A 26,330-nucleotide genomic window follows, 5' to 3' on the forward strand; every position below is an offset into this window, starting at 1 on the left:
GAATTGGCATTCTACTCTACCGTGTAACTTGTTACTTCGAGACGGTTGCTAAACTTCTCTGTGCCTCTTTTCTCATGAACCTTAAAATAAGAACTATAATTGTAACCACTATCATACTGTTTGTGAGGAGCATGTTAAGATACGGTGTGTAGGGTGCGTGGTTCAGTACTTGGCACTTGGTTCTCCACAAATGTTAGCCTTTTACTGTTGTGCTTTGTGTGATTCAAATGGAGAAGACAAAAGGGGGTGTTGAGTTATCACAGAGGTACTCATTACAGGGAAGAGCTACCACACTATACTGGAGAGTCAAAGGAAAGAATTTGAAGGGTGTGTGTGTGTGTGTGTGTGTGTGTGTGTGTGTGTGTTTTAACACAGCTTTATTGAGGATGAGCTAAATACCATAAAATTCGTCGATTGGGAGGGAGTGTATGTAATGCTTCTGTGACTCTTCACTAAATGTATACAACTGTGCAATCACGACAATCGTTTCGGAACATTTCTATCACCCCTCAAATTCTCTCAGGTCTCAGTAACTGATTTCTGCCTCATTGATTTGTTTACTATAAGTTTTGAAAAATTCAGTAGTAAAAGGAGGTCATGCAACACAGATGCTACTTCGGAAACGGACTCGACTCAATGTGGTTCTTTCTTTTCTTCTTTCTTTCTTTCTCTCTCTTTTTGTAAGGTCTGCAACCAACGGGGGGCTTGAACTCACCGCGGAGATCAAGAGTCGCACCCTGTACACACTGAGCCAGCCAGGTGCCCCCAGACTTACCATATTTTAAAATGATCACAAGTTGTTTAAAAGTTGGTTACAGCTTTAGCGATCATGAAAGCTCGTCATAAGGCAAAATAAAAATTTTAAAGAGGAGCGGGTAAGAGACTCCGGTCGGGGGCGGCTTCTACTGGGGTGGTGGGGCTGCAGCTGGAGAGGCGCAGCTCCACGGCGACCCCGCCCCACCTGGGGCTAGATAGCTTTCACACCTGCGCGGTCCTCGCCGCCCTCGCTCCGGCGCAGGCGCAGTGACTCGGCCTTGCTGGCTGGGCGGGCGGGGGCGCTGAGCCCTAGCGGGTGTTCGCATCGATCGCGAGCGCGTAGCGATTGCTTCTGTCTGTTGTTTAGGTATGGCGCCGGCGCCGAAGCCGAGAGGCGGCGGGAACCCGGGTGGGGGTCTCGCTCTGTGCTGACCGCGATCCCGGGGCCGAGTGGGCTATGGGGGAGCCCGGCTCGTTGGTCACGGGAGACCGCGCCGGTGGCCGGAGTTGGTGTTTGCGACGAGTGGGGATGGACGCTGAGTGGCTGCTGCTCGAGGACGGAAACGAGGTGAGGAGGAGGGGGTCCTTGAGGGAGCCTTAGGGGGTTGAGGAAGCAGGGCCGGGAGGCAGCCGGGGCGTCCGGGTGGGAGAGATGAATGGAGAAGGGCAGGTGGGAGCGGGTTAGAGGGAAGGGATATGAGGAGGGGGGTCCTGGGGGAGGGGAGAAAGGGGTTCTGGGGCGGGCGGTTGAGGGGGGCGAGGTGTTTGTGTGGAGGTAGGACCGCGCGGAAGAAAAGATGGCCCCTTTGAGGGAAGCCGGGGCCTGCGGGGCGAGCCGGGGCTGAAGCCGGGGTTGCCGGAAGGAGCTGGTGGAGGGGCTTGGCGTGGGGTGGGCGTGGAGGACGTGTGGACCGGCTGGGGGTTCGAGGGGGAGGGCCCTGGGACAGCCCCCGTGTCGATTGCACGGAGCGGTGTCCCGGGAGGCGGTGGGGGGCAGCGGGAGAGCAGGAACTTTGTCAAGTTTTGTGTCGAAAAAGACCCGAGCTGCAGGTCACGTCCCTTACGGTGCCTCGACTTTAACGTGAAAATGCCCGCGTTCCCCTCTCTTGAGGTAAATTGACCCCGTGGGCGGGTCTGCAGTCGTCGCGTGCGTCTCCGTGCGGCGAGCGGCGCCCCCTCAGACGGGTTGGGGGTGGGGATTCGGAAACAGCGGATCTGTCCTCGCCAGAGGCCGCCCGTGGTGTTCTCTGGGGCGCTCCTCCGTGCACACCGGAGAAACAAAGAGGACGGACGAGGCGCGCTTCCACTTGGGGGCTTGCTGGGGTGGGGGCTTAGGGTGTTCGGAGAGGGGGCTGAGCGGATTAGGGTTCAGTCAGCTTGGGAAGCAGAGCTGGATCAGGGAGCAGCTTGTGACTGGCGACGATTTGGATGCGGGGAATAGTTTGTATGAAAGATAAGTCTTTTGACGGTGATGTGTGTTTGATTAGGCTTTTTTCTCTCAGCAATATAGTCTGAGTTCCGTCTTCCACGTATTTATTATTTATGGTTTTTCGTGTATCGTGAGACGGACTGATAAGAGCGACTTTGCCGTCAAGAGTTTATTGCTTGAATGGGGAAGCACAGTTTTACACTGGGAAGGCGGAGAACATCCACGCAGGCTGTCCAATCAAGTACCAAGATACGGATTACTTAGTACTCTCCCAGAACAGTTGTTCCTCCGGTCGGAGGAGGGGTTCAGGTCCAGCCTTAGCTTGCTGGATTAGGAGGTTTTAAAGGGTTCCTTGTGTGCTGTGATTTGAAGAACACCAGAAAGACACCCCTGCCCTCTTTTTCTAACCAGGTATCAGTACCTAAAGTCCATATTAATCATACTAATCAACCCCTCCACCAGCTGCTTCCTTCTTTTAGCTTGAGCATTGACCTTCCCCTGCACGCCTTTTTCCAAAAGCATTTTCCCTTTGGGAAGGTTAACAAATGAAGTTAACAAATGAAGACGCCAACACCTGGATAATGGGAGCTGCACCTTATTTTGTATTGGGTTTGGGCTTTTACATGTGTTGCTTAACGTGAGCCTTGCAAGTGTACCACACTCACGCTCAGCCTTGTAAAGTTAGTCAAATGTTAACATTCAGATTCAATTGATGAGGATTAATTCATTACTTGTCAATAGCTTGGTAGCCCCAGGACGGGGAGTAGGAGTAGGAGTTGTGGGCAGAAAGAATGAAAGCTGCTGCAGCAAAGACAAGAGGAATTGTAAAGTACTCCTACACATATTTTAAACTCTTGGTTAATTTTGTGTAGGGCCACTGCTATGGGAAGAGACCCATACAAACCATCGTGAAAGGTAAAGACATAGTGGGAGGACCGACTTGCTCTAGGGGCATGTGTGAGCGACCTGCCAGGCCTGGCTGTCTGCAAGGTCAGGTGTTAAGAAGTCGTTGGAGCGTAGCCTGCAGTGTGTATGAAGAGAAGTCTGAATCTAGGCGAGAGATGAAGTCTTACTTATCGTAGTGGCCCCCAAACCGTAACACAGAGTGGTGTGCGGTGTGCACAAGATTTAAGTGTGCCGATAGCATTTAGTTATAACGGAGTTAGTTTCCTGCCTTTCCAGTTCCCTTTAAAGTCTTAGATTTCCCAGATAAAACAATAAAACAAGATTCCTCTCATTTCACTGAATGGAACATAGTAGTAAATTGACTGAAGTCAACTGAAGAAGTCCTTAAACTTCTTTTTTTCAAAGAAGGCTTTTGTTTGTTTTGTTTTTTAATGTTTATTTATTTATTTATTTTTTGAGAGAGAGAGAAAGGGAGAGAATCCCAAACAGGCTCTGAGCTGTCAGAGCAGAGCCCGATGCGGGGCTTTAGCTTACAAACCAGGAGATCATGACCTGAGCAGAAATCAAGAGTTGGAAGCTTAACCGACTGAGCTACCCAGGTGCCCCTGTTTTTGTTTTTTTAAGTAATCTCTACACCTAACATGGGGCACAAACTCATGACCCGGAGATCAAGAGTTGCATCTCCCACCAACTGAGCTAGCCAAGCACTGTCCTTAAACTTCTTAAATCAATCCAGAGAGTTTGGTGGAAAAACAAATTAGGTTTTCATGAAGGTTTTTGGGCTAAAGGGGTTGAAAACAGGGAAAGGACGGTTCTACAGTATTTGCTGGCCATTTGGGAAACAATAGGAATCATCCCTGGGAGGAATGGGATAGCAGCAAAAGTGGGTAAGGATTGCAAAATTGTTGTAAATAGAAACAACCCCCAACATATGCATTGGTGGTTTATTGGCACTCCGTTCCCTTGCAAAGTTTACTTTCATGTGCAAATGGTGCTGGAATATCTGGATAAACTCACCACAGACTCTTTAACCTTGGTGTACGAAGGTAAATTCTAGGAACAGACAGTAAAGGGAAGGACAAAAAAGAATGATTCCTTACGTTCATGGATTCAGAGTCTGCAGGAGGCAATTTCAAAAAAAATAGACATTCATCTCCCTTTTCTGTAATGCTTTACCCAGGCAGTTGTCAAGGGCTGTCTGGCTGTCTCTCCATAAGTATTAAAATAGGCTATGGAATACTTCCTTTATTAGAAATAAAGCTACCTACATGAAAATTCTTACTGAATATGGATGACAGATAAACCCTTAAATGTTTCATTTAAAAAAAAAATTAATTAACTTTTAAAAATAAGCTACATGCCCAGCATGGGGCTTGAACTCATAGCCCTGAGATCAAGAATCACGTGCTCTACTGACTGAGGGGTGCCTAAGTGGCTGAGTTAGTTAAGTGTCTGACTCTTGATTGTGGCTCAGGTCATGATCTCATGGTTTGATTATGAGATCGAGCTCCGCACCTGGCTCTGTGCTGTCACCAAGCCTGCTTGGGATTCTCTCTCCCTTTCCCTCTGCCCCTCCCCCACTCATGCGTGCTTGTTTTTTTTGCTGTCTCTCAAAATAAATAAATAAACTGTAAAAAGTCACATGCTCTACTGATTGTGCCAGCCAGGTGCCCCTAAACATTCCATTTTTGAAGGATATATATGTTAATTCTGAGGAACTTGGATAACAAATGGGATTTCTGGCAAACTGTTCGAAGAACTAAAGAACTTAAGTCAGATTGTAAGAGTTCCTGGCTGCTGCTCCATAGTTTTCAGAGGTAATAACTGAGTTTCCAACTTCTGAGCTAAAAAATGCTCATCCTAGAATCTGGGAGGATGCATAAGCTCTTTATTCTTCCACTCACAAACTCTTACTAAGTGCTGTCTCAGGTACAGAAACAGTGGTACACGAGACAGATAAGGTCCCTGCTCACGAAATTTATATTCTAGTAAGGGGGGAGGAATAAATAGGTAAAGCAAACAAGGTAATTTTGGATTGTGACAAGTGCATGCTAACAACATGAAGGAATGCAGTGGTCGGGGAGGGAGCAGGCAACAACTCTAGGGTAATCGGGGTAGGCCCTTGGGGAGCTGAAACTTGAAAGATGAGAAGGAGCCTGTGCAGATGTCTCAGACAAGAGTGTTCCAAGTAGAGGGGACTTGTGAAAAGACCCTCAGGCAGTGGTGAGTGTTTCTGTCTGTGGTGTGAGGTAAGACTAAAGAGGTGGAGGGGGTTAGGACATTCAGGCCTTATAGGCTATGGAAGGGAGTTTGGATCATGAATGTAGTTTGAAAAGAAGGGAAATGATCTGATTTAGAGTTTGTATGATACCACTGCAGCTGCTGTGTGAAGAACGAAGTTAGTCTGAGTCAGGGAGTGCAGGGCAGGAACAAGAACAGCCTAACTGGTGGAGGTCAGGTTGTTTGGACCAAGGTATTGGCCGTAGAGAGAAATGAACAGATTTAGGATATATTTGAATTACAACCAGCAGAATTTGCTGATGATTTTAATGTCAGGATGAGGGACAGAGAAGAATCAAAGATGGCTCCTTGGTTTGGGGCTAAGCAGTTGCTTGCATGGTGGTGTCAGTTACTGAGAGTTTGAGGGGAAGAATAGATTGGGGCAAGGAGAGTCATGGTGGTCCTTGAGGGACTGAGGAGGACAGGCATGATTCTGAAAGATTTTCAAAAGGAGCAAAATGGGTAGCTTATACCAAACCACAGACCATTTGGCTTAATGTTCTCAGCTCTGGTTGTGGTATGGGTCATTAAAGAGGTGGCTTGTGCACCAAGAAGAATAAGCAGGGGATTCTAAGATCTAAATCTCGGGAGAATTTCATTTTCTTCCTTGACAGAGTTATTATAAACTAAACTGGTCTATCAGGAAAGTGTGATGGATGGGAATTGAGGCTTCTTTGCAACCTTTTCCAGAGGCTCTCATGATGTCTTCTCATGGATAAGATAGAAAATATGAACTTGATGCAAAGACTCTTGGTTGAATTACAACTGGTTAAAGGTATACCCAGATTGTTTGGTATAATGTTTACTAGGCTTTCCTGGGAGCTTTGCCTTTGGCTACATCCTGTTTCAATATTTTTATCTGTGCCCTAAATGAATGTAGAGAGGGTCTCATATCAGTTTGGTAGATGAGTCAAAGCTGGAAGGGATATTGAGTATGTCTGATGGCAGATTAAAAATTCAGAAAGGTCTTGACAAGCTCATGTGATAGGCTGAACTAACAAGATGGAATTTAATAGGAATCAATGTAAGGTCCTGCACTCGAATCCAAATTTGCCAACTAGTCGAGTATAGGACAGAAGAGACATGACTTAGCATAGCAATTCTTGGGGGAGGGTTAGACCAAGAAATTTAATCATTCCTAAGCCTGAGGATACATTGGCAGTGTGATAGATCTGCCGTGAAAGCTAATGCAATTTATATGCTCCAGTGATAATATCTAGAACTGGGAAAGTGATACTTGCATTTGACTGTGTTACAAAAATTATTTTTTTAATATGGCACCCAGGAATAAAAATAAACCAGGAGTCTCTTCACAGATCTATTAGGATAGCAAAGAGACTCAAACATATGCCATGGGAGTTAGGTTGAAGTAACTGGGAACATAGGGCCAAGAAAAGACTAGGTAGATACTTTATAGCTGTCAAGTGGAAGGAGGATGGGAGATTTTTTCATGGTGCTCAGGCCAAAGGATGGAATTTATAGGGAGAAGGATGCTAAGTCAGGACCATTAAAAAATTGGAGCAGCGGTCTTGTATAGATGTTATAGTTATTGGCAGTGTTTAAGACTAATTGATTGGGGTGTGTGGAAAGGTTTTCCTCCATCTCATGACATTTCAGCGTCCTCCCAACCCTGACATTCCATGATTAACTTCATTCAGCTGTTTCTTCATGTCAGAACTTGCTTTTTTCTACCTGATGGCTCCCATGGTAGCTGAAGGAGATAGCTGATGAGATTGGGTTTCATGAGAGTCTGGTTTCATAAGTCAGGACATGTGCATATTGCTGGTTGACAAGATTGTAAAGGACCTCCCTGTTCAGCAGAATGACTGATTATGTCTCTTACATTGTTGTCTTCCTAGGTGACTATAGGGCGAGGATTTGGTGTCACATACCAACTGGTATCAAAAATCTGCCCTCTGATGATTTCCCGAAACCACTGTGTTTTGAAGCAGAATGTCGAGGGCCAGTGGACAATTATGGACAACAAGGTACAGGAATACATAGATGCCTGTTGACTTTACTAAATTTTTGTTTATTTTTAAATTCCTTTTTTTTTTTTTTTTTTTTGCATAGGTAGTACATGATACAAAGTTAAAAGGCTCAAAAGTAATATCTTCTCCCCAGCCACCCAGTTTTCTTCTTTGGAGACAGACATTTCTGTATGCTGCCAGGGATTAGATTATACCAAAATAATTTCTAATGACTTGAATGAAAGTATTTTACTTTGAAGGGAATACCTGAATTGGAGCAGTAGGTCCTGCTCCAGAAACTAGACTAAGTTACTGGGGGAATTGGCCTTTGTGAGTCATAGGTCCAGAGACCTTGGAAATCTGATGAATATTCTGGAGTACACCTATGGTTCAGAGCACTGGGAGGAGGAGGGAGCTGAGCTGACTGGACTTAGCTCCTTCCCTTCCCTATTCCTTTCAATCAGAGCAAATACTTCCCACCCCCTTTTTAATCTGTTTTACATATTCATGTTTTGAGGAAGATTTCCTTTGAATAACTTTGAAAATCACTGGTCTGGTGTGAATACTAAGGGAGGTGAAATAGTGTGTAAAGCCCAGCAATTAGGAAGTGCCTAATGAGCAGATAGATATACAAGCACTCAGGGATATGGTGAAAATAGAGATTGTGCCATGAGAGAAATTCTCATGTTGATAGCTAAAAATTAGGAAGTATGAAATGTCTTCAGATGCCATCTTACGTTGCTCTGGTTGAAAGGAGTGTAAAGACACCTGTTAGAAAGAAGGGTATTAAATGGTTCTGAGACCAATTCTGAGGTGGGTGCAGTCACCCTCCCACCACCAAGCAGTGCTTGGGACACCAGCTTGGAGTCCTACTTACTATTCAACTCAGTTCTGATAGCATCAGATTCCATAGGTTAACCCCTATGCTCCTGACCAACAGCTGTAGATTGGAGGCTTCAGGGACCCCTTCCTTGGACTTCAGATGCCAGTCACAAGTCCAAGTTGTTTACTTGTACTTCTAACCAACTGGAACCAACTGGTTCTAATGACCTCCTTCCCCTTTGGATTTGATTAGTTAGCTAGAGTGGCTCACAGAACTCAGGGAAACATTTACTTAAGTTTACCAGTTTATTATGAAAGGATATGGTAAGGAATTCAGATGAACATCCAGACAGAGGAGATGTGTAGGGCAAGGTATACAGGAAAGGGCACAAGGCTTTCATGTCCTATATGGGTATTCCACTCCCTCAACACCTCCATATAGTCACCAACCCAGAAGCTCCCTGAACCCATCCTTTTGAGTTTTTGTGGAGGCTCTATAACACAGCATGATTGATTAAATCATTGGCTGTTGGTAATCACTTCAACGACCAGTCCCTCTCCCTTCCCAGGAAGTTGAGGGGTGGGACTGAAAGTTTCAACCCTCTGGTTACTTAGTTGGTTCCCCTAGCAATTAGACCCCCATCCTTAGGTGACCTGGGATGGTCCCAAAGTTGCCTCATTAGCATAACAAAAGACGCCTTTCCGTCTCACCAGTTAGGAAATTCCAAGAGTTGTTAGGAGCTCCGTGCTTAGAAACAGGGATAAAGGCCAAATGTATATTTCTTATTATAATTCACAGTCTCACAGGTATCCTGCAGGCCTGCCTCATTTTGCATACTTAAAACTGCTAGATTTAAGCTGTTGAGAAAGTACCTTCCTGACTAGAATTAAGTTGCGTTGGCACTATATTGAAGAAGAGAGTATAAGTGCTAAGTAAATTGGTTTGGCACTCTTGGCAAGACATTATGAGCAGAATAGAAATTGGCACTGAAAGGGGGCCTTAGAGATGATCAAGGTTAATCTCTTCTGGGAACAGATGAATCTGAAGCCCAGGGAGATAAATTGACTTGCCCAGGGGCCTTCTAACTGACTGTTGAAGTGAATGAATGAACCAGGGCTGGAACTCAAATAAGTCTCTACTATGTCCTGTTGTCAAACACCAAGGAGGTATGCAGTGATTTGCTATACAGATATGTCCTGCTTTTGGAAAGTTCACATTATCTATCCTACGTTTTGCTTTTACAAGAGACCTACATTGGTACCTGTATTTGCTATAACTAAAAGAAATCAGAAGAGGATTTTCACTTTTACAAAATAAGGCGAAAATAGCGCTTAGCATTTGTTTTGCAGCGAGCTGTTATAGAGGCAGCACGCACCAGAGCATTGAGAGTGGCACCGGGGAGCTCTTTCACAGGGAGCTACACTCAGCATCTCAGCTTCACGGTGCCATAGTTGTGGGGGTTTTTTTGTTTTGTTTTTTTGTTTTTAGTTTATTTATTTTGAGAGAGAGAGAACTTGTGCATGAGCGGAGGAGGGGCAGAGAGAGGGAGAGAGAGAATCGCAAGCAGGCTCTGTGCTGTCAGCGCAGAGGCCGACATGGTGCTCAATTGCACAAACCTCGAGATCCTGACCTGAGCTGAAACCAAGAGTTGGGTGTTTAACCGACCGAGCCACCCAAGCGCCCAAGGTTCCATAGTTTTGAACTGTGTCTGTGAGCATCAGTGTTTTAATCTTGACTTATTTTGTGTTTCCATTAGCAGGTGATGTCCTAAGGTATCAGAAAAGCCTAAAAGAGGCTATATTATGTGTCTGAGAACAATAAAAATATTTTCCCATGTAAGTTAATGGTAGTTGCATCTTTATTTTGCACCAGCGGCTTATGAAGAAGGGCTTCATGGGAGCACTCTCCTTTTGGATAGCAGGGGAAACCTGTGCTGGTTGCATGATTTAAAAAAATTAATTATACATATCTAAGTCATAGACGTCAGGTTTTAAAGCCCCTGCAATAGCTTATATCGAACCACTTTAGGAAAAGACATTTTCCTTATTAGAGTTGGCTGTCTGAGAAATGGGATTACAGTATTATAGAGGTAAGTTCTCCGGTGCTCTTCTCTTTGATGATGTGTAGTATGGGTATACACCATTTATGGGATAGCAGATTTTGAAAGGTTGGGAAGCCACCAACTGACTGATTTTACTGTTCCTTGAACGTCAGCTTCAGGGACAGAGGTGGCCCATGCCAGCGACAGATCATGACTGTGCTTCTGGGCTGCTCTCCAGTGTTAGCTGTGTATGTTTTCTTCCAGGGCTGTTGTTACCATGAGAGTCCTCTCTGAGGTCTCAGACAGATAATACAGAGGAAAGGTAGGCTCCTGATTCTTCCAAGCCTTTTCTGGTTTAAGCCTCTTAGCTTTGATTCCATTTGTGAGGTAACTGATTTTTAAGAGAAGCTGTGAGTCAAGTGTTTTGATGGAGCAACTACTCTTACAGGTAAAAGCACTCCCCCCACATTTTTTTTTTCCTTAACAAATGCTCCTTTCCTTTGTGGCTTTTTTCTGGCACCATGCCTCGGCAGTCCTCTTCTTCTGATGAAGGATTTGAATTTCACGTGCAGGATGTTATTGTTATGGTCATATTTGAAGTCATTTGCCAAGTCTTTTCAAGAGGTAGATACTTCAGGGGCACCTGGGTGGCGCAGTCGGTTAAGCGTCCGACTTCGGCCAGGTCACGATCTCGCGGTCCGTGAGTTCGAGCCCCACGTCGGGCTCTGGGCTGATGGCTCGGAGCCTGGAACCTGTTTCCGATTCTGTGTCTCCCTCTCTCTCTGCCCCTCCCCCCGTTCATGCTCTGTCTCTCTCTGTCCCAAAAATAAATAAACGTTGAAAAAAAAAAATTTATTAAAGAGGTAGATACTTCTAAGAATTCAAAACTCAGAACTGCATTCTCTCTTCATTAAATGGTCTCTCTTATATGCTGGAATGGCCAGAAAATGAAAGCTTAAGTACAGATAGAAAAATTGCAACAAATGCAATTTTAGTTTAAGTTGGCTTAAAAAAAAGAAAAACTGTGGAGGACTGCTGACTCTGCACACAAAATATTGTAGTTGTGTGCATTTCAGTTGGAAAGCTCTTCAGATGGCTCATTGTAGGTATTCATATCCAGCTGTTTCAGAAAATTGGTTGTTTGAGGGTCCATCTGAAATGCCTTGGTGGGTTTTCTTGCCTTCAGTCCTAGAGATTTGGGCATGGAGTTTGAACCTTTCTCCTCCTATCGTGTTGTTATTCATCTGCTCCCTGGTGAGTGCCACCTTCATGCTTCTGTACACTATGGCATTTCATGTCTCTGGTGAATATACTGTCTGTGAACACACCTTGTTGCTTGGGACAGTTCAACTTCTGGTCTTCCAGCAGCTGGAGCAGTGATTGTCAACCCTGTTTCCAGTTTTTGTGCTTACCTGGGGTTCTTTTAAAACATACTTGTGGTATCATATTAAAATTGAGAACTTCCATTAATCAAAAGACACCATTAAGAAAGTCAAAGGCAAACTCAGAGTGGAAGATATTTGCTGCACATAACCAATGAAGGACTTTATATTTGAATATGTACATAACTCCAAATCAATAAGAAAAAGAAAGATAATCCATTTTTAAAAATGGGCAAGAGCCGGACACTTCACAAAAGATTCCAAATGTTCAGTGTTCATGAGAAGTTGTTCAGCCTCATTAATGATAAGGGAAATGCAGATTAAAACCACAGTGGAATACCACTACATATCCACCAGAGTGGCTAAAATTAAATACTGATGATGCCAGGTATTGTCAAGTTGTCTTTTGGTAGAGGTATAGATTGGCATAACAAATTTGGAAAATTATTTGGCATTATTTATTAAAGTTGCATACACACACACACACACACACACACACCTCACAACAATATTTTCACTCCCAAGGAAACAACCCAAGTGTTTATCAACGGTAGAATCTTAAAATGAAACACTATACTAGAATGAATGTGAATGAGCTACCACTATATCCAGCAGCATGGATAAATGTCACAAACAATATTGAGTTAGAGAAGACAGACACAAAAGAATACATATTATATGATGCCATTTATATAATTGTCAAAACCAGGCAAAACTAATATGTGACATCAAGCCAGGCTGACAGTCCCCTTGTGTATGGAGGGGGAGGAGCTTAGTGACTAGAAGGGAGCCCAGGGGGTCTCTGGAATGCTGAGAATGTGTAATTTTTTTTTTTTTTAACCTTGTGGTAGTTACACTGAGATGTTCGCTTTGTGATTATTCATCTAGTTATACATTTATGATTTGTGCACTTTTATGTTTGTATGTTATATTTTAGTGAAGAATTTCTAATGCCAAGTGCTGGTAAGGATGCAGAGTGACTGGAACTCTTAACCATTGCAAGTGAGAATACAAAATGATATCAGCACTTTGAAAACCAGTTTGGCAGTTTCTTCCAGTTAAACATGTACTTATCCAACATTCCTTTTGCTGTCCCAAATTAATAAAAACTTATGTTCTTACAGAAACTTGTATGTGAATGTTCTTGTGGCTTTATTCATAGTCACCAGAAACTGGAAGAAACAACTAGGGACTGGATAAACAAACTGGTAACACCCATGACCTAGGATATTATTCAGCAGTAAAAATGTCAAACTGCTGTTAATGCAACAAAGTAGATAAATCTTAAAGTCATTATGCTAGGTGAAAGAAGCCAGATTCAAAAGGATACATACTGGTGTGGTTCCATTTATACAACATTCTGGAAAAGGCAAACCTGTGTAGGGCAGAGAATAGATGAGTAGTTGCCTGGGAATGAGGGAAGGGTCGACTGCAAAGGGGCACTGTGTCTTGATACAAATTGCATATTCTGTGTTTGTTAAAATTTTTGTCTGGATTTTTAAAATTCTGATGTCTAGTCCCCATCTCAGACCATTTAACCCAGTCACTATTTCTTGTAAACATTTTCAGGTGATTTCACTGTATATCAGGGTTGAGAACCACTGGGTTACATAAATCATTTGATGAACTGCATGAAAACATTGCCCGTTGGCTTTGGGTTTCCACTCAAACGGATTAAAAATGCTGGACAGAGATTGAGCATCAAGTGAAGTAATTGGTGTTGAAGGGGGTACAGGTGATCCCACTTTTTTCCCATTGATGGCTGAGAGTCACTGGGCAGGCTTTTCTTTGGTTATCACTTTGCTGCTGCTGACAGTGCTCAAACTGGTGATTGTGAAAACTATCAAGAAAGGCTTGGTGGCGTCTGGGTGGCACAGTTGCTTAAGCGTTTAACTTTCGCTCAGGCCATGATCTCATGGTTTGTGGATTCAAGCCCCGCATCGGACTCTGTGCTGACAGGTGAGAGCCTGGAGCCTACTTCAGATTCTGTGTCTCCTTCTCTCTCTGCTTCTCCCCTTCTCACGCTCTATCTCTCTCAAAAATGAACGTTAAAAAAAAAAAAAAAGGCTTAAACACAGTTTGAGATAGATATATTTAAATGTTTATTCTTAAGAGAGGGGCAGAGTGCGAGTGGGGGAGGGGCAGAGAGAGCCGGCGAGACACAGAATCTGAAGCAGGCTCCAGGCTCTGAGCTGTTAGCACAGAGCCCGAGGTGGGGCTTGAACTCACAAACCAGGAAGATCGTGACCTGAGCTGAAGTTAGATGCTCAACTGACAGCCACCCAAGTGCCCCCAGTTTGATTTATTTAAGCTGTTGCATTTGAGATCATATCCTGGGCAGTACATGATTGTTCTTATACAGCTGTGGTAATTTCATCCTTTTCTACCGTCGCCCTGTGAACAGACCTGAGTTGGGGCTGTGGTCCAAAGTATACCACTAGATGTCACCAAGGAGTGATGAATGGATAAACAGAGGGATCCAGGGATAAAAAGTGATGGGAAAATTTTGAGAGTTTATTTTCCAGATCTCAAAGGGCTCTCAAGGAGGCAGGTTATTGCAGAGGATCTCGCGGAGGGTTGCAATACGTCTTGAAAGTTCACCCTAGCTTTTTAGGGTTTTGTTCACTCTAGTCTTAGGTTGCTTCTATAGCCTTCTTAACCTTCTCTTTGTCTTTGAGATTCTTCTTAAATGTCTATACCTTGGCAGTAGGTGGCCTCCTGTGTCATACTACTTTTCCTGAAACCTTTTTCCTATGTATAATCTATAATTGACTATTCTGCTATAGAACTGTTCTCAAATACATTCTTTGGGCCTCCCCCCCCCCCCCTTTTTATTCCTGCATATGTTGTTTCAGAAATCAGAACTGATCACTCTCCATAATTTCTCAGGCTGAATATGAGTAGAAAAGTTGGGAGAAGGTTGGTCAGATAAGCCAGGTTAGGGCCAAGGCAGTGAGTTAAAGCCAGTCTTTCTGTATGTATCTATGCTTGTCTTTCTCTCCCTCTCCCCACTCTGGCCAGATAACACAAAACCAGAAACAAGGGCCTAAAACCAATCCAGAGCTGAGATCCAATCTCTATTCTTCATCCTTTGTGCCTTATGGTCCAGCCTCCCATCCCTCATATTTGGGCTGATCAGGTATTTTTTCTAGCCGCGAGGAGGTAGCTATTGTTACCAACTTGAATATAGTCTTAGTCCCAGTTCATATGTGACCTTCATCTCTGGCCTGTGTCCCAAAGATACGTTCTTATTATGGGTTAAATTGTCCACTTGTCTCTTTCCTTCTCTTCACTCTCCTCTTTCTTCCCTTCCTCTTTCTTTCTTTCCTTCCTTCCTTCCTTCTTTCCTTCCTTCTTTCCTTCTTCTTCCTTCCTTCCTTCCTTCCTTCCTTCCTTCCTTCCTTCCTATGGGTTAAAATGTCCACTTGTCTCTTTTCTTTTTTCTCTTTCCTTCCTCCCTCCTTCTCTCCCTCCCTCCCTTCCTTCCATCCAAGTTTATTTATTTAAGTGATCTCTACCCCCAGCATGGGGCTTGAACTCATGCCCCGAAATCAAGAGTCACATGCTCTTCTGACCAAGCCAACCAGGCACACTCCCACTTGTCTCTTTAAACTTTAAATCCTACATTTGTTTCAAGTCTGTTTTAGAATGCGTCATCTCTGTTTAGCATCTCTTCCCTAGCCCAGCTCTATATGATACTCCTTTGCATTTATAGGCTGTGCTGTGTAATCCCACATTTACTTATGTGTGCCCTCATGTTTTCCTTTCCATAGTCAGCTGCTAAAAGTTGTTTTCATATCTTCTACTTTTGTGCTCAGTATATTTACCTTGCAAGATGCTGAGCATAGAATTGAAATAACTGTTGATAAGTCAATTGAGCCAGAACATAATAATAGTAGTGAACACTTATATAATACTTACCATGTGCCAGGCACTTTTCTGAGTACATTACATATGTCATCTCATTAAATCCACACGGACTCCATGAGGGAGAGACTATTATTATCCTCCATTTTATAGATGTGATAACTGGAGCATGGAGAGGTTACGAAAGTCACCCAAAGTTACACAGCTATTAAGTGATGGAGCCAGATTATAAATCCAGGCAGTCCGACTCCTGGGTCCATGCTCTTAACCCCTACACTATGGCTTAATTTAAGTCATTAAAGTAAATATATATTGAGCATTTATTATACGTGAGTCACTGTGCTTAGTGTTTTACATGTATTATTTCATTCTTCACAGAACAGTATGAGTTAGGAACTGTACTATCCCTATTTTACAGGTAAAACTGAGATACAGAGGTTAAGTAAATCGCTGAAGGCCATGCAACTAATAAACCCAAGGTGGTGCATTTGGGCTATGAACTCAAGTCTGTCTGAGCCAAAGCTCCAGCTCTTAACCACTGTGCTGTATTACCCCCTGGACCTTTGGTGCTATTAATTGGGTCAGATCCCACCTGCAGGTTGACCCCAGTACAAGGTATTGATACACTCTTTTTAGGTTTATGTATGTGTGCTGGGAAGTGCTTTGCTCATTCACCAGTGTGTTCAGGGACCACATTTAGAGACAGTGCCTGTGTGATTTTCCTGGCTAAGCCTATCTTTTGAACCTCATCATTAGATACTACTTCCTTCGCTAATAGCCATTTTTCCAGTCTTGGGCCATTGCCCCCAGTTTAGGTCAATAGGAGCTATTCAGTTGCAGTTTCTTTTAATGCTGCTGCATTTATTTGAGTAATTCATCTGCCAGTAATAAGGTAATTCCTGCCTGTTACACAGGCAGTTCTCTGTGGAGGCATGGATGTGAAATATAGGTAAAAAGCCAAAGCTGTTTCAGGAATGCTATTTCTAAGGGTGATGGTTTATCAACCTTTTCTGTTTGTTCTCAGGGGTTTTCCTTCTGAAAAGGCAGAAGTTTTTGTAGCAGCAGGAGAAACGTTCCATTAAGAGGAGGAAAATCATGAAGCTTATTTTGTCTTTATTTCCCTTTCTCTAGAGTCTGAATGGTGTTTGGCTGAACAGACAACGTCTAGAACCTTTAAATGTCTATTCTATCCATAAGGGAGACCACATCCAGCTTGGGGTACCTCTGGAAAATAAGGAGAATGCAGAGTATGAATATGAAGTTACTGAAGAAGAGTGGGACAGGATGTATCCTTGTCTTGCCCCAAAGAATGACCAGATGACGGGAAAAAATAAGGGATTGAGAACTAAAAGGAAATTTAGTTTGGATGAATTAGAGGGCCCTGGAGCTGAAGGCCCCTCAAATTTGAAATCCAAAATAAGTAAAGTATCTTGTGAATCTGGTCAACCAGTGAAGTCTCATGGGAAAGGTGAAGTGGCCAGTCAGCCCTCTGAATATTTGGATCCTAAGTTGACTTCTCTTGAGCCAAGTGAGAAGGCCACAGAGGTTCATGTTTACCCTGGCTCCACAAAAGTCATAGAGCTTCATCATAAGAAGCAGAAAGCCTCAAACCCTTCAGCATCTCACAGCAGCTTAGCACTGTTCAGGGTGACCATGTCCAGGATTCTGAAGCTGAAAACACAAATGCAGGAAAAACAGGTAGCTGTACTGAATGTGAAAAAACAGACCCAAAAAGGGAACTCAAAGAAAATCGTAAAAATGGAGCAGGAGCTGCAGGACTTACAGTCCCAGCTATGTGCAGAGCAGGCCCAGCAACAGGCCAGAGTGGAACAGCTAGAGAAGACTTTCCAGGAAGAGGAACAGCATCTCCAGGTACGACATAGGAGGAAGGGACACCAGTGCTCCTCAGGGGTGGGTAGGCCTTTGGTGGGCCTCTGGCCATAGCTCTCTGTTTCTGGGTCAGGGACCACATGCTGAGTGCCAGGAACAGGAAGTAGAATGGGAGAAGAAGACTTAGATGGGAGAAGGGAGTTGAGTGCAGGGTTAAGGCTTCAGCACGATGACCAAGAGCCAGAGTTTGGGTGCTGTGTTGGCTGAAGGGGGCTGGGAGAGCCAGCCAGGATGCAGTTGATCTCAGGATATAAAGCTGAGGCACCTGAGAACTGAGACAGATTCAGAGAGGGGTTGGATGAAGGTCAGGATGCCACAGAACCACAGTACACTCCAACTAAACCAGTAATTGTCCCTATGAATTATCTTTCTTTGGTGTGTCAAAGCCAAACCAGTTAGCCTCAAGGCAGCTATGAGTCAGGTGGTTACTCTGCCCTTGTTGTACCTGGCAACTTACTAGCTCTGATGGTTAGTTAACTCTAGCTAACCTAGGAAGTGGGAGCCTAGAAAGGCAGAAAATGTTTTTGTTTCTATCCTGAGCAACTAGCATTGGAGGGGACAAGTATACTGTGACTCAGTTGTTGGGTTGAGTGGTAAGCCACTTTCCACAGTGCCTTTAGCGGGGAGGCAGAATGATTGTCTTAGCTGTATCAAGGTAAGACCAAATGTATCCCCATCTCTGAGTCATTTGCTTAGATGACAAGCTCTTGCACAAAGCCTCTAGGCTAGAGCTGATTTCTGGTCCTGCTGAAAATGTCAGTTCCAATCGGGCTAGAAGCATACATTTTACTCCCATCTCTTTGCTCAGGTAATATTGAATGTCAAGAATTCCCCATTGTTGACTTAGAAATAAAAAGGACCAATCAGGATTGAAGTGAATAAGCTTTTCTATTTTGTTTACTTTGCTCAGGGCGAGGAACAACCAGTAGTGTTGACTAAATTTGGAACAATTTAAAAATTTCATTCTAATCTCTGCTTTCCACTTGAACTGGTAGCATTAGCAAAGGCCATGGATTAAATAGGTCTTTCTCAGGATATTCATTGCTTGTTTATGTGTACCTTTTTGCTTCCCTTACCCAGCCTGGACTAGTTCTTGAAGCTAATAGAGGGAGGTTTATCTCTACATATTTAGTGTATGACACTTCACCAGAGCAGAAGCCTCTTTAAAGGCTAATGTGTTCAGGAACAAGAGTTATTATTAATTAATATTTGTGGCTGCTCTGGGTATGCTTCAGGATATAGTTATAAAATCTTTTTCTATATCAGAATGGTAGAGAAAGGCAAAAAGGACTGGCTTAGAGAATTTCTGTGGGTATTAGAGGGTCATATAGAAATGGCTCATGGTGAAATGTATATCTAGTCCTTTGTTTATTAGCAGCATTTCCCTTTGCCACCAAGCCCTAGGGATTTATTCTTCTCCTACTACTTCACACAGATTTTTTTTAGCACCTATGGCAGTATACTTAGACATCAGGTGGTTATTAAGAGGCTTAATAAATGGTTCTTGCCATTAAGAAATATAATAATCAGAACAGTTTTAAGTTAATATATTTAAATTAGAGAACAATTTCTTTTTTTAAAAATTTTTTTTTTTTTTTAGCGTTTATTTATTTTTGAGACAGAGACAGAGCATGAACAGGGGAGGGGCAGAGAGAGAGGGAGACACAGAATCTGAAACAGGCTCCAGGCTCTGAGCGGTCAGCACAGAGCCCGACGCGGGGCTCGAACTCACGGAGCGTGAGATCATGACCTGAGCCGAAGTCGGACGCTTAACCGACCAAGCCACTCAGGCGCCCCTAGAGAACAGTTTCCAGTTGGCATATTAAATGGGTAGGCAGTTCTTAACGAGGGAAAGGCTCAGAGGTTCTTGTAGAAGGTGCTGAATGTAGGGCAATGATGATGTGGAAGACATCCACATCACAGGGGGCTGACAGAGAAAACAGCATAAGCTCAGGCAAGGAGGAGAAGCAGTCTAGAGGAGATACTCACACTAAGAGACAGCGTGGCCAGAATTGAGCGAAGAAACATGGTGGAGCTTGTGAGTGTCAACCTGGGGGATTATATCCCGAGTTTAGATATTTGGTGGCTTAGAATCTCTCAGTTTACATCTTTCTGGGGGTCATGACATTAGCCGGTGAAGGACACTTGGAGTATTACCCCAGGGTTTCTCTCTAGAACAACCTGAGTGGCAGCTTGAAGGTGACAGCCCTCAGGTGTGCAGTGTTTGAGCAGTTAACTCTGCTCAGATCCCTTCCTGCCAAGAGCCTGAAGTGAAACGGGAGGTTTTCCACCTGCTCCCTGCCCCCTATCGTTTCCAGATGCTCTCAGGAGCCAGTCTGCTCTGCTTGTTGCTAGATTTTGTTTCTTTCCCCGCCCCCCCTTCCTGCAGGGAAATTTTCCATTTTGTTTTTGGCTTTGCAGGATTTGGAGAAGGAACAAGGAGAAGAGGACCTGAAGCAACAGCTGGCCCAGGCTCTACAGGAGGTAACTTACCTCTTGCCACTGTACTGAGATTGTAGTGGGCTAGGGAGTGGGGGGCAGCCAGACCTCACATGGCCACTGGCTGCCTCTTCTGCTTAGCACACACCTCTGTGGCATCTCCAGTCTGCAGACAACAGCTGCTCATACCATCAGGTCGGAGATTTGGCCTCACAGACATGCCAGACCTCAGCATGAAAACGTACATCTTCATCTGAGCAGAAGTTGCTCTAGTGAAGATGGAACTGAGCCTGTAGCAATTAGGAGGCTCTCTGGGGAAGTGTCTGCACTTCCAGAAAGGTGAGGGCAGCAGAGGGGAATTTCAAGCTATGACTTGGCCACCAGAGCCTGCAAGGGCCTTTATTACCTCACTGTTCCTGAGCTGAAGCCATCCAGAAACCATTCAAGAATGTTCCAATTAAGCGTTTTAGGTCAGGTTGAGAATGTAGTTTAACAGTCAGCAGAACATACCGATTTACTGAAAGGGCAAGGCTCACAGGAATAAAATTCCCCTAAAAGGTTGCCTGTAATTTATTTCATGTAACTTGACTATCATCTGATTATTTTTTTACAAGCTCTTTTGCATCTTTTAAACCCACTTTATCTTCTAAACTTTATGTGTTTATGATTAGTAGTTTAATGCAAGTTTTGTCAGGAGGTTAGTGAGATGGTTCAAATCTCCTTGATCAATTGCATTAGAATTTGTTTAGGTGAATTTAGCCTTATGGTCTTTTATTGCATATCTACTTCACAACCTTCATAGAGTGCCAACAGCCCTGTATTATTGTAATCTTTGTGGGGATGTCTGCCTTGATTTCCTTGAGGGGTGCACAAATAGTCTTGAAAAGAATTAGATGAAAATTTATTCAGTCTTTTTGAATTTTATTTTCTAAGCTTGTTTATTTTCTAGGGTGGGAAGGTAGGTATATTTCTCATTTAGAGCTTTATTAAATTGTATTGAGATACCGTTTTGAAATTGGCTGGAAAAGAGTAAGGTTCTGCTGCTTGGAAATCGCCAAGTGATCATTGAGTACCTTGTACCCACGACTCCTCACCCTTTCCCCAGAGATAGGAAAATATTTAGCATGAGGTGCTTGGCCAGTCTCCATTCATTAGCCTAAAATGGGAAACTTTTAGGTCATGGTTTTTAACAATATGCCTGGGGGACATACCACTTTCTCAACTGAAACAGTGGTTGTTTCTTGGTCCACCTTGTTGGTCCCTCTGTGACAATTCTTTTTTACTTACTAGGCAATTTTTAAAACTTCTGAATGCTTTCGTATCTGTTATTTTCTTATCAACACTGATGTAGGAGGGGGCACCTGTTTTCCCATTTTATAGATGAGAAAGTTAGGCACATACATATAATCAGTGGTCAAGATGAATACCCAGGCCATCTGATATAACTTTTTTTGGGAGACCACACATTTTAAAATTTGTTTCTTGAGTAATATCTTTTCAGAAATACTTACCTTTATTCCACCTTCTTTAAAAAAGGATTGGAGGTGAGATTTAAAGTGTAAGCTATACTTAAGCGTGAGGGTGCTCAGAAATTCTCATAGATGTGGAATCTCTTGACGTGCATTGTAGGCAGTAAGTCACAATAAATGAACTGTCAGCTTCCAGAAGACACAGGCAGGGTTCAGGCAGTATTGCCTCACAAGTATGTAGTATGTGATTTGTAGAATAAATAGGTTAAAGGTCTTTTTTATTTCAATGAAAATGATCTAGAAATCCCATTTCTCCCTGATTATTAAAAGCCACTCCCATTGCTGGGTAGCCTCAGATTTACTTACTTGTTCTTGAGTTCCTGAGTTCCTAGAATCACTCGGGTGGCTTTAGAAAAAATGCACATTCCTGAGCCCCCAGCCAAACCTACAGAATCTGGAAGGCAGTGTAAAGTTCCTTAGTTGATTTGGATGGCCATTGAGGTTGGGTTATTTTCAGAGGGGTTAATGGATTTGATGACCTTCCTCCCTACCTCCCCCCTTCTCTAAAAAAAAGCAGCAGGTAAGTGGGATGTCCTGAAGGAACAAAGGCTATCTTGAAATTGCCAATCCCTTGATCCCTTGAACCAAAGCTACTGATGGAAGGAGCAGGCTCATGTATGGAGAAAAGGAAATATGCAGTGTAGCCCATTTTGAATACATATCTGCTATGTTTCTGCAGCATCGGGCTCTAATGGAAGAGCTAAACCGCAGCAAGAAGGACTTTGAAGCAATTATTCAAGCCAAGAACAAAGAATTGGAACAGACCAAGGTACTGAAAAAAAGATAAAGGTTTAGAATTTGGTCAATACATGCAACTCAGCATTTCCAACGGTGCAAGGGTTGCTGTGGTGAATAAAGAGAGAGATTATGGCTGTTCTCTGCCTTAGGGGAAATAATCTGTAAAATGATTCAGGCCTATGGAAGGGTCTGCCTCTAAGACAATATTTTTTTCCTTCCCTCATTAAGAAGTGAAATGCTGGGAATGAGACTCACATCCTGCAGTCTAGTCCATTGGCTGTGGTAGATGCTCCTTCAGAGTAGTCCACTGACACAAGCTAAGGGGTAGTGTAGTCAAAACACAGTTCATCCTGATGCATTTAGGTAATTATTTCTCACATCAAATCAGTGGAATGCTTAAATTAGGGGTTATAAACTCAGGTGCCCCCCAGGGTTAGAGTGGTAATAGAAGTGAGTGAAGTGGCCTGGATACAAGATCACAGTAGGAAGGGGTGCCTGGGTGGCTCAGTCGGTTGAGCATCTGACTTTGGCTCAGGTCATGATCTCGCGGTCTGTGAGTTCGAGCCCTGTGTTGGGTCTGTGCTGGCAGCTCAGAGCCTGGAGCCTGTTTTGGATTCTGTGTCTCCCTCTCTTTCTGCCCCTTCCCCGCTCATGCTCTGTCTCTCTCTGTGTCAAAAATAAATAAGCATTAAAAATTTTTTTTAATTAAAAAAAAAAAAAAGATCACAGTAGGAAGCTGCAGGGACAGAGACACACCAGAAAGGGGCACTTGCCACCCCTCCCCAACCCCACCCCGAAGAGGCAGCCCTTCTTTGCTGAGCCACTTGTTGCTGCCCAGAAATGCAAGCTCAGTGTTGTCAGATCCTTTGACTTTTCCACAGAAGATAGAAATCCAAATGTTTGTGTGAACTATCCCAATTTTCAAATGTTAGCAATAAGTTCAGTTTTATTCTATTTTGTTTTTTAATACCTGAGGGCCAAACTAAACAAATCTGCCAGGTAGATCCAGTCCTCAGGCCACCAGTTTGGAACCTCTGACCTGAAATAGATGTCCAAGACTGTCTGTATCTCTCAGCCCACCCTTCCCCACAGACAGACCTGCAACAGAATACAGAAAGGAGAAGACTCAGTTTTCATTTGGTTTGCTGTCCTTATACTTGGTTTAAATCATATAGTACCTTTCTTAACTTCCAAAAAGCCACCATATCTTTTTAAACCTAGCAATTTGTAGGTTTTCAGGGAACTGGACTTTAATGAAAATGGGTACATACATACTCTCTTCACTGCCCTAAGCAGTGTTATAGTCTTTGCTTTGATTAGAAGGGACAATAAAAGATGAAAAATTAGCCACTCAAATATGCCCTAAATAGCTTTTCTTTCCCCTCAGGGGCTCCTGGCACTTTCAGTTTTAGGGATGAGAGCTAATTTAAACAAATGTCTTCAAGAGAGCACACCTAGGGTCCTCCCCAAATGTATGTCTGCAAGTGGTCTGACCTCTTGGGGAAAGCACAGGGAAATTGGACTGCAGAACTCTGCAGGAGTAGGAGGTGGCAAGCATCATAGAGTTTGGATCCTGAAGGTACTTGAAGAGGCCATCTCTCAGCCTCCCGTCTCCAGGGAGTAGAAGTATTATCCTTATTTTATAGAAGAGGCAGCTGCAAGGAACACAGGGGACCTTCTAAGCTAATTCAGCCTTCCTGCCCCTATGGATTGTTTTCTTCCATGTCTAGTGAGTCCTTGGTTGCTTGGGATGATTTTTTTTTTTTTTAATTTTTTTTTCAACGTTTATTTATTTTTGGGACAGAGAGAGACAGAGCATGAACAGGGGAGGGGCAGAGAGAGAGGGAGACACAGAATCGGAAACAGGCTCCAGGCTCTGAGCCATCAGCCCAGAGCCCGACGCGGGGCTCGAACTCACGGACCGCAAGATCGTGACCTGGCTGAAGTCGGACGCCCAACCGACTGCGCCACCCAGGCGCCCCTGCTTGGGATGATTTTATATCACCTCTAAACTGCTGTTAATTATAGGATACTTAATGCCTCATTCTGGTTTGGGGTGGCTGCTGGGGTTAGTACGCTGCCTTCAGTTTTTCTCATTTGGTTAGCTCTGGGAAAGGAGACAGAAGCTACGGTGCAAATACAGAAAAAGTGGAGAGAGGAAAGAAAGGAAGACCATGCCCTATATTAGAAAGCCGTTCTGAGGAACAGTCACCCTTAGAGAAAGGGTTTTTATTCTCAAGACACTGTGCCAGGTTGAATTTTTAATTTAGAATCTTGAATCCTATTTCAGACAATTAACCCTGTTCCCTGTCCTGTTTTGCATTCTTGTTGGGTCATCCACATGACAGGTGGGGTTATGTGTCTTTGCAGGAGGAGAAGGAGAAGGTGCAAGCACAGAAGGAGGAAGTTCTTAGCCACGTGAATGATGTGCTGGAGAATGAGCTCCAATGTATTATTTGCTCAGAATACTTCATTGAGGTAATTATCAGCAGTGGCTTATGTCTTCTTGATCTCTCAACCCTCAATGGAGCCTTGGCTACGCCAGTTCTGTTATAGGGAAACATTCTGAAGAGATTTTTATTCTAGGAACCTATTGTAGTTATTTGACTTCAAAGTGACCTCTAGAGATGGCCATGTCTCATTTGTTTTTGTAGTCATCTTTACCTTCACTGATCCTTTTTCTTATTTCATGTGGTGTTGAGTGTTTATTTGGTACAATCACTATTTTTAGCTGCAGTGAAGCCTTTATATCTTTGCTGTTCAGAGAAAACAGGGCCACATGGCATTAGATTTTTGAAGTATCGGTAAAGCTGCTCACTAAAGCTTCTCTTTCTTTACTCTGAATGGACGCAGTTCTGAGAGTGGGCGTATAGTGCAGCCTTTAACAGGGTGGTAAATGTCACTGATGTGTGGTCACTTGGGGAATTCAGCAGCCAAGTGGAACATATTTCAGGGACTCTGAGGCTCCCTATGAAAATGAAACATCTCCTAGGTTACCATTTGTTATCCTGTCATATTTTTGCATAGACCTTATTTTTCACAAATTCTACCATTTGTGACTAGTTCATCTTACACTGATCTTAAACTCAAGTTTTGTTAAATGACTGTGCTTTTCGGATTTCGTTAAAAAGGAAAATGCATGCACACACTCGTTCCTTCTTTCTGGTAGTCTTTTGGGAGGTTGAGCCTATTAGTCTCCCGAGAAATCCCTCTCAAGCAGATCTGTTTCTTTTGCTCTGGATCCAATTTGACTTCAGGTCATAATTTCCCTCCATAGTTTCTAGTCATTTGATTCCCTAGTTTGGAGAAACTCCGTGTTGCTTTGACAGGATTCTGCTAGAGGAAGGCAAGGAAAGGGGGGTTGGGATTGGAGATGAGTTAGCCAACCTAGGGCATCTGCACAGACATCTAAGAGACAACCTGACCTGTGCTTTGTTTACAGCATACTGCCTGACTTTTTCTACGGTCACGTCTTAAAGTCAGCATTGGAAAGAGGTTTTACTTTAATCAGACAGGTTTTTAGTCCTATTTGTGAGGCTTTATCTCATACAGTTAACAAAATATCTCCTAGTTGGCTTTCTGTGCTCAACTTAGCATTTGAAAACTGCATAATTTCTGTTATTTTCCGCTGCCATCCTAAAAGCAGGAATGAAGACTTTTGAGTCTCAGAAAAACTTGTATCTTAGGAGATGTACCTAAACAAGACTATTGAAGAGGATGGTTTATATTTTTAGAAGTGAAAAGGACCCTAGAAGAAATCTGACCATTGGAATTACTCCTTCTGCTTTCCCTCTTCTGACAGGTTTATTTACTTAAGAGTTCAGTCACTGTCAGTGAACCCATTACATTTTTTCTATTATCTTGGTTCCTTTCTCCCCAGACTTTTTAGTTATTTTTTACATATATTTTACTTTTTTAAGTTTCTTTTGAGTAGAGATATGCCTCCTACCATTCTATGTACTGAGTATTTAGAATGTGCTTCCCTTCGTATATTAAAATTGAAGTTCTGATTCACCATTAGCAGGATATATATTTATTTTCCATGAGGGAATTAGTAGTGTATTTGTATATTCACTCGCTTCCTAGTCCTACTTGTGTCCAGTGACATTTGTTTGCAAGGTAGCTAATTTGCGTTGACAGTGTCGTCTGAATTGGTGGAATGAGATAGACAAATCAGCCTGTGTCTATGAACTTACCTTTGAGAAAGAAAATGAATTATCTAACTTAAACCTTAAAATTTCTCATCCCCAGGAATGACTCTGATACCCTCCATAAGCCCT

At 43.3% G+C, this 26,330-nt stretch overlaps 1 protein-coding gene across 2 annotated transcripts in view; it reads left to right on the top strand.

The window, feature by feature from the left end:
* Positions 1-1,071: 1,071 nt before the first annotated feature.
* The window catches only part of RNF8 (ring finger protein 8), a 33,465-nt gene continuing 8,206 nt past the window's right edge, over positions 1,072-26,330 (top strand). Inside the window, exons 1-6 of one of the 2 annotated variants that reach the window (XM_047859112.1) lie at positions 1,072-1,324; positions 7,231-7,359; positions 16,586-17,326; positions 19,766-19,828; positions 21,992-22,081; positions 24,421-24,528. In XM_047859112.1, the coding sequence (XP_047715068.1) occupies positions 1,214-1,324; positions 7,231-7,359; positions 16,586-17,326; positions 19,766-19,828; positions 21,992-22,081; positions 24,421-24,528 (1,242 nt within the window). In that variant the 5' untranslated portion in view covers positions 1,072-1,213. The remainder of the gene's footprint in view (positions 1,325-7,230; positions 7,360-16,585; positions 17,327-19,765; positions 19,829-21,991; positions 22,082-24,420; positions 24,529-26,330) is intronic. The other variant, XM_047859111.1, reaches the window with a different exon arrangement.

This window comes from Prionailurus viverrinus, chromosome B2, assembly GCF_022837055.1.
Source record: "Prionailurus viverrinus isolate Anna chromosome B2, UM_Priviv_1.0, whole genome shotgun sequence".
NCBI classification, from domain to species: domain Eukaryota; kingdom Metazoa; phylum Chordata; class Mammalia; order Carnivora; family Felidae; genus Prionailurus; species Prionailurus viverrinus.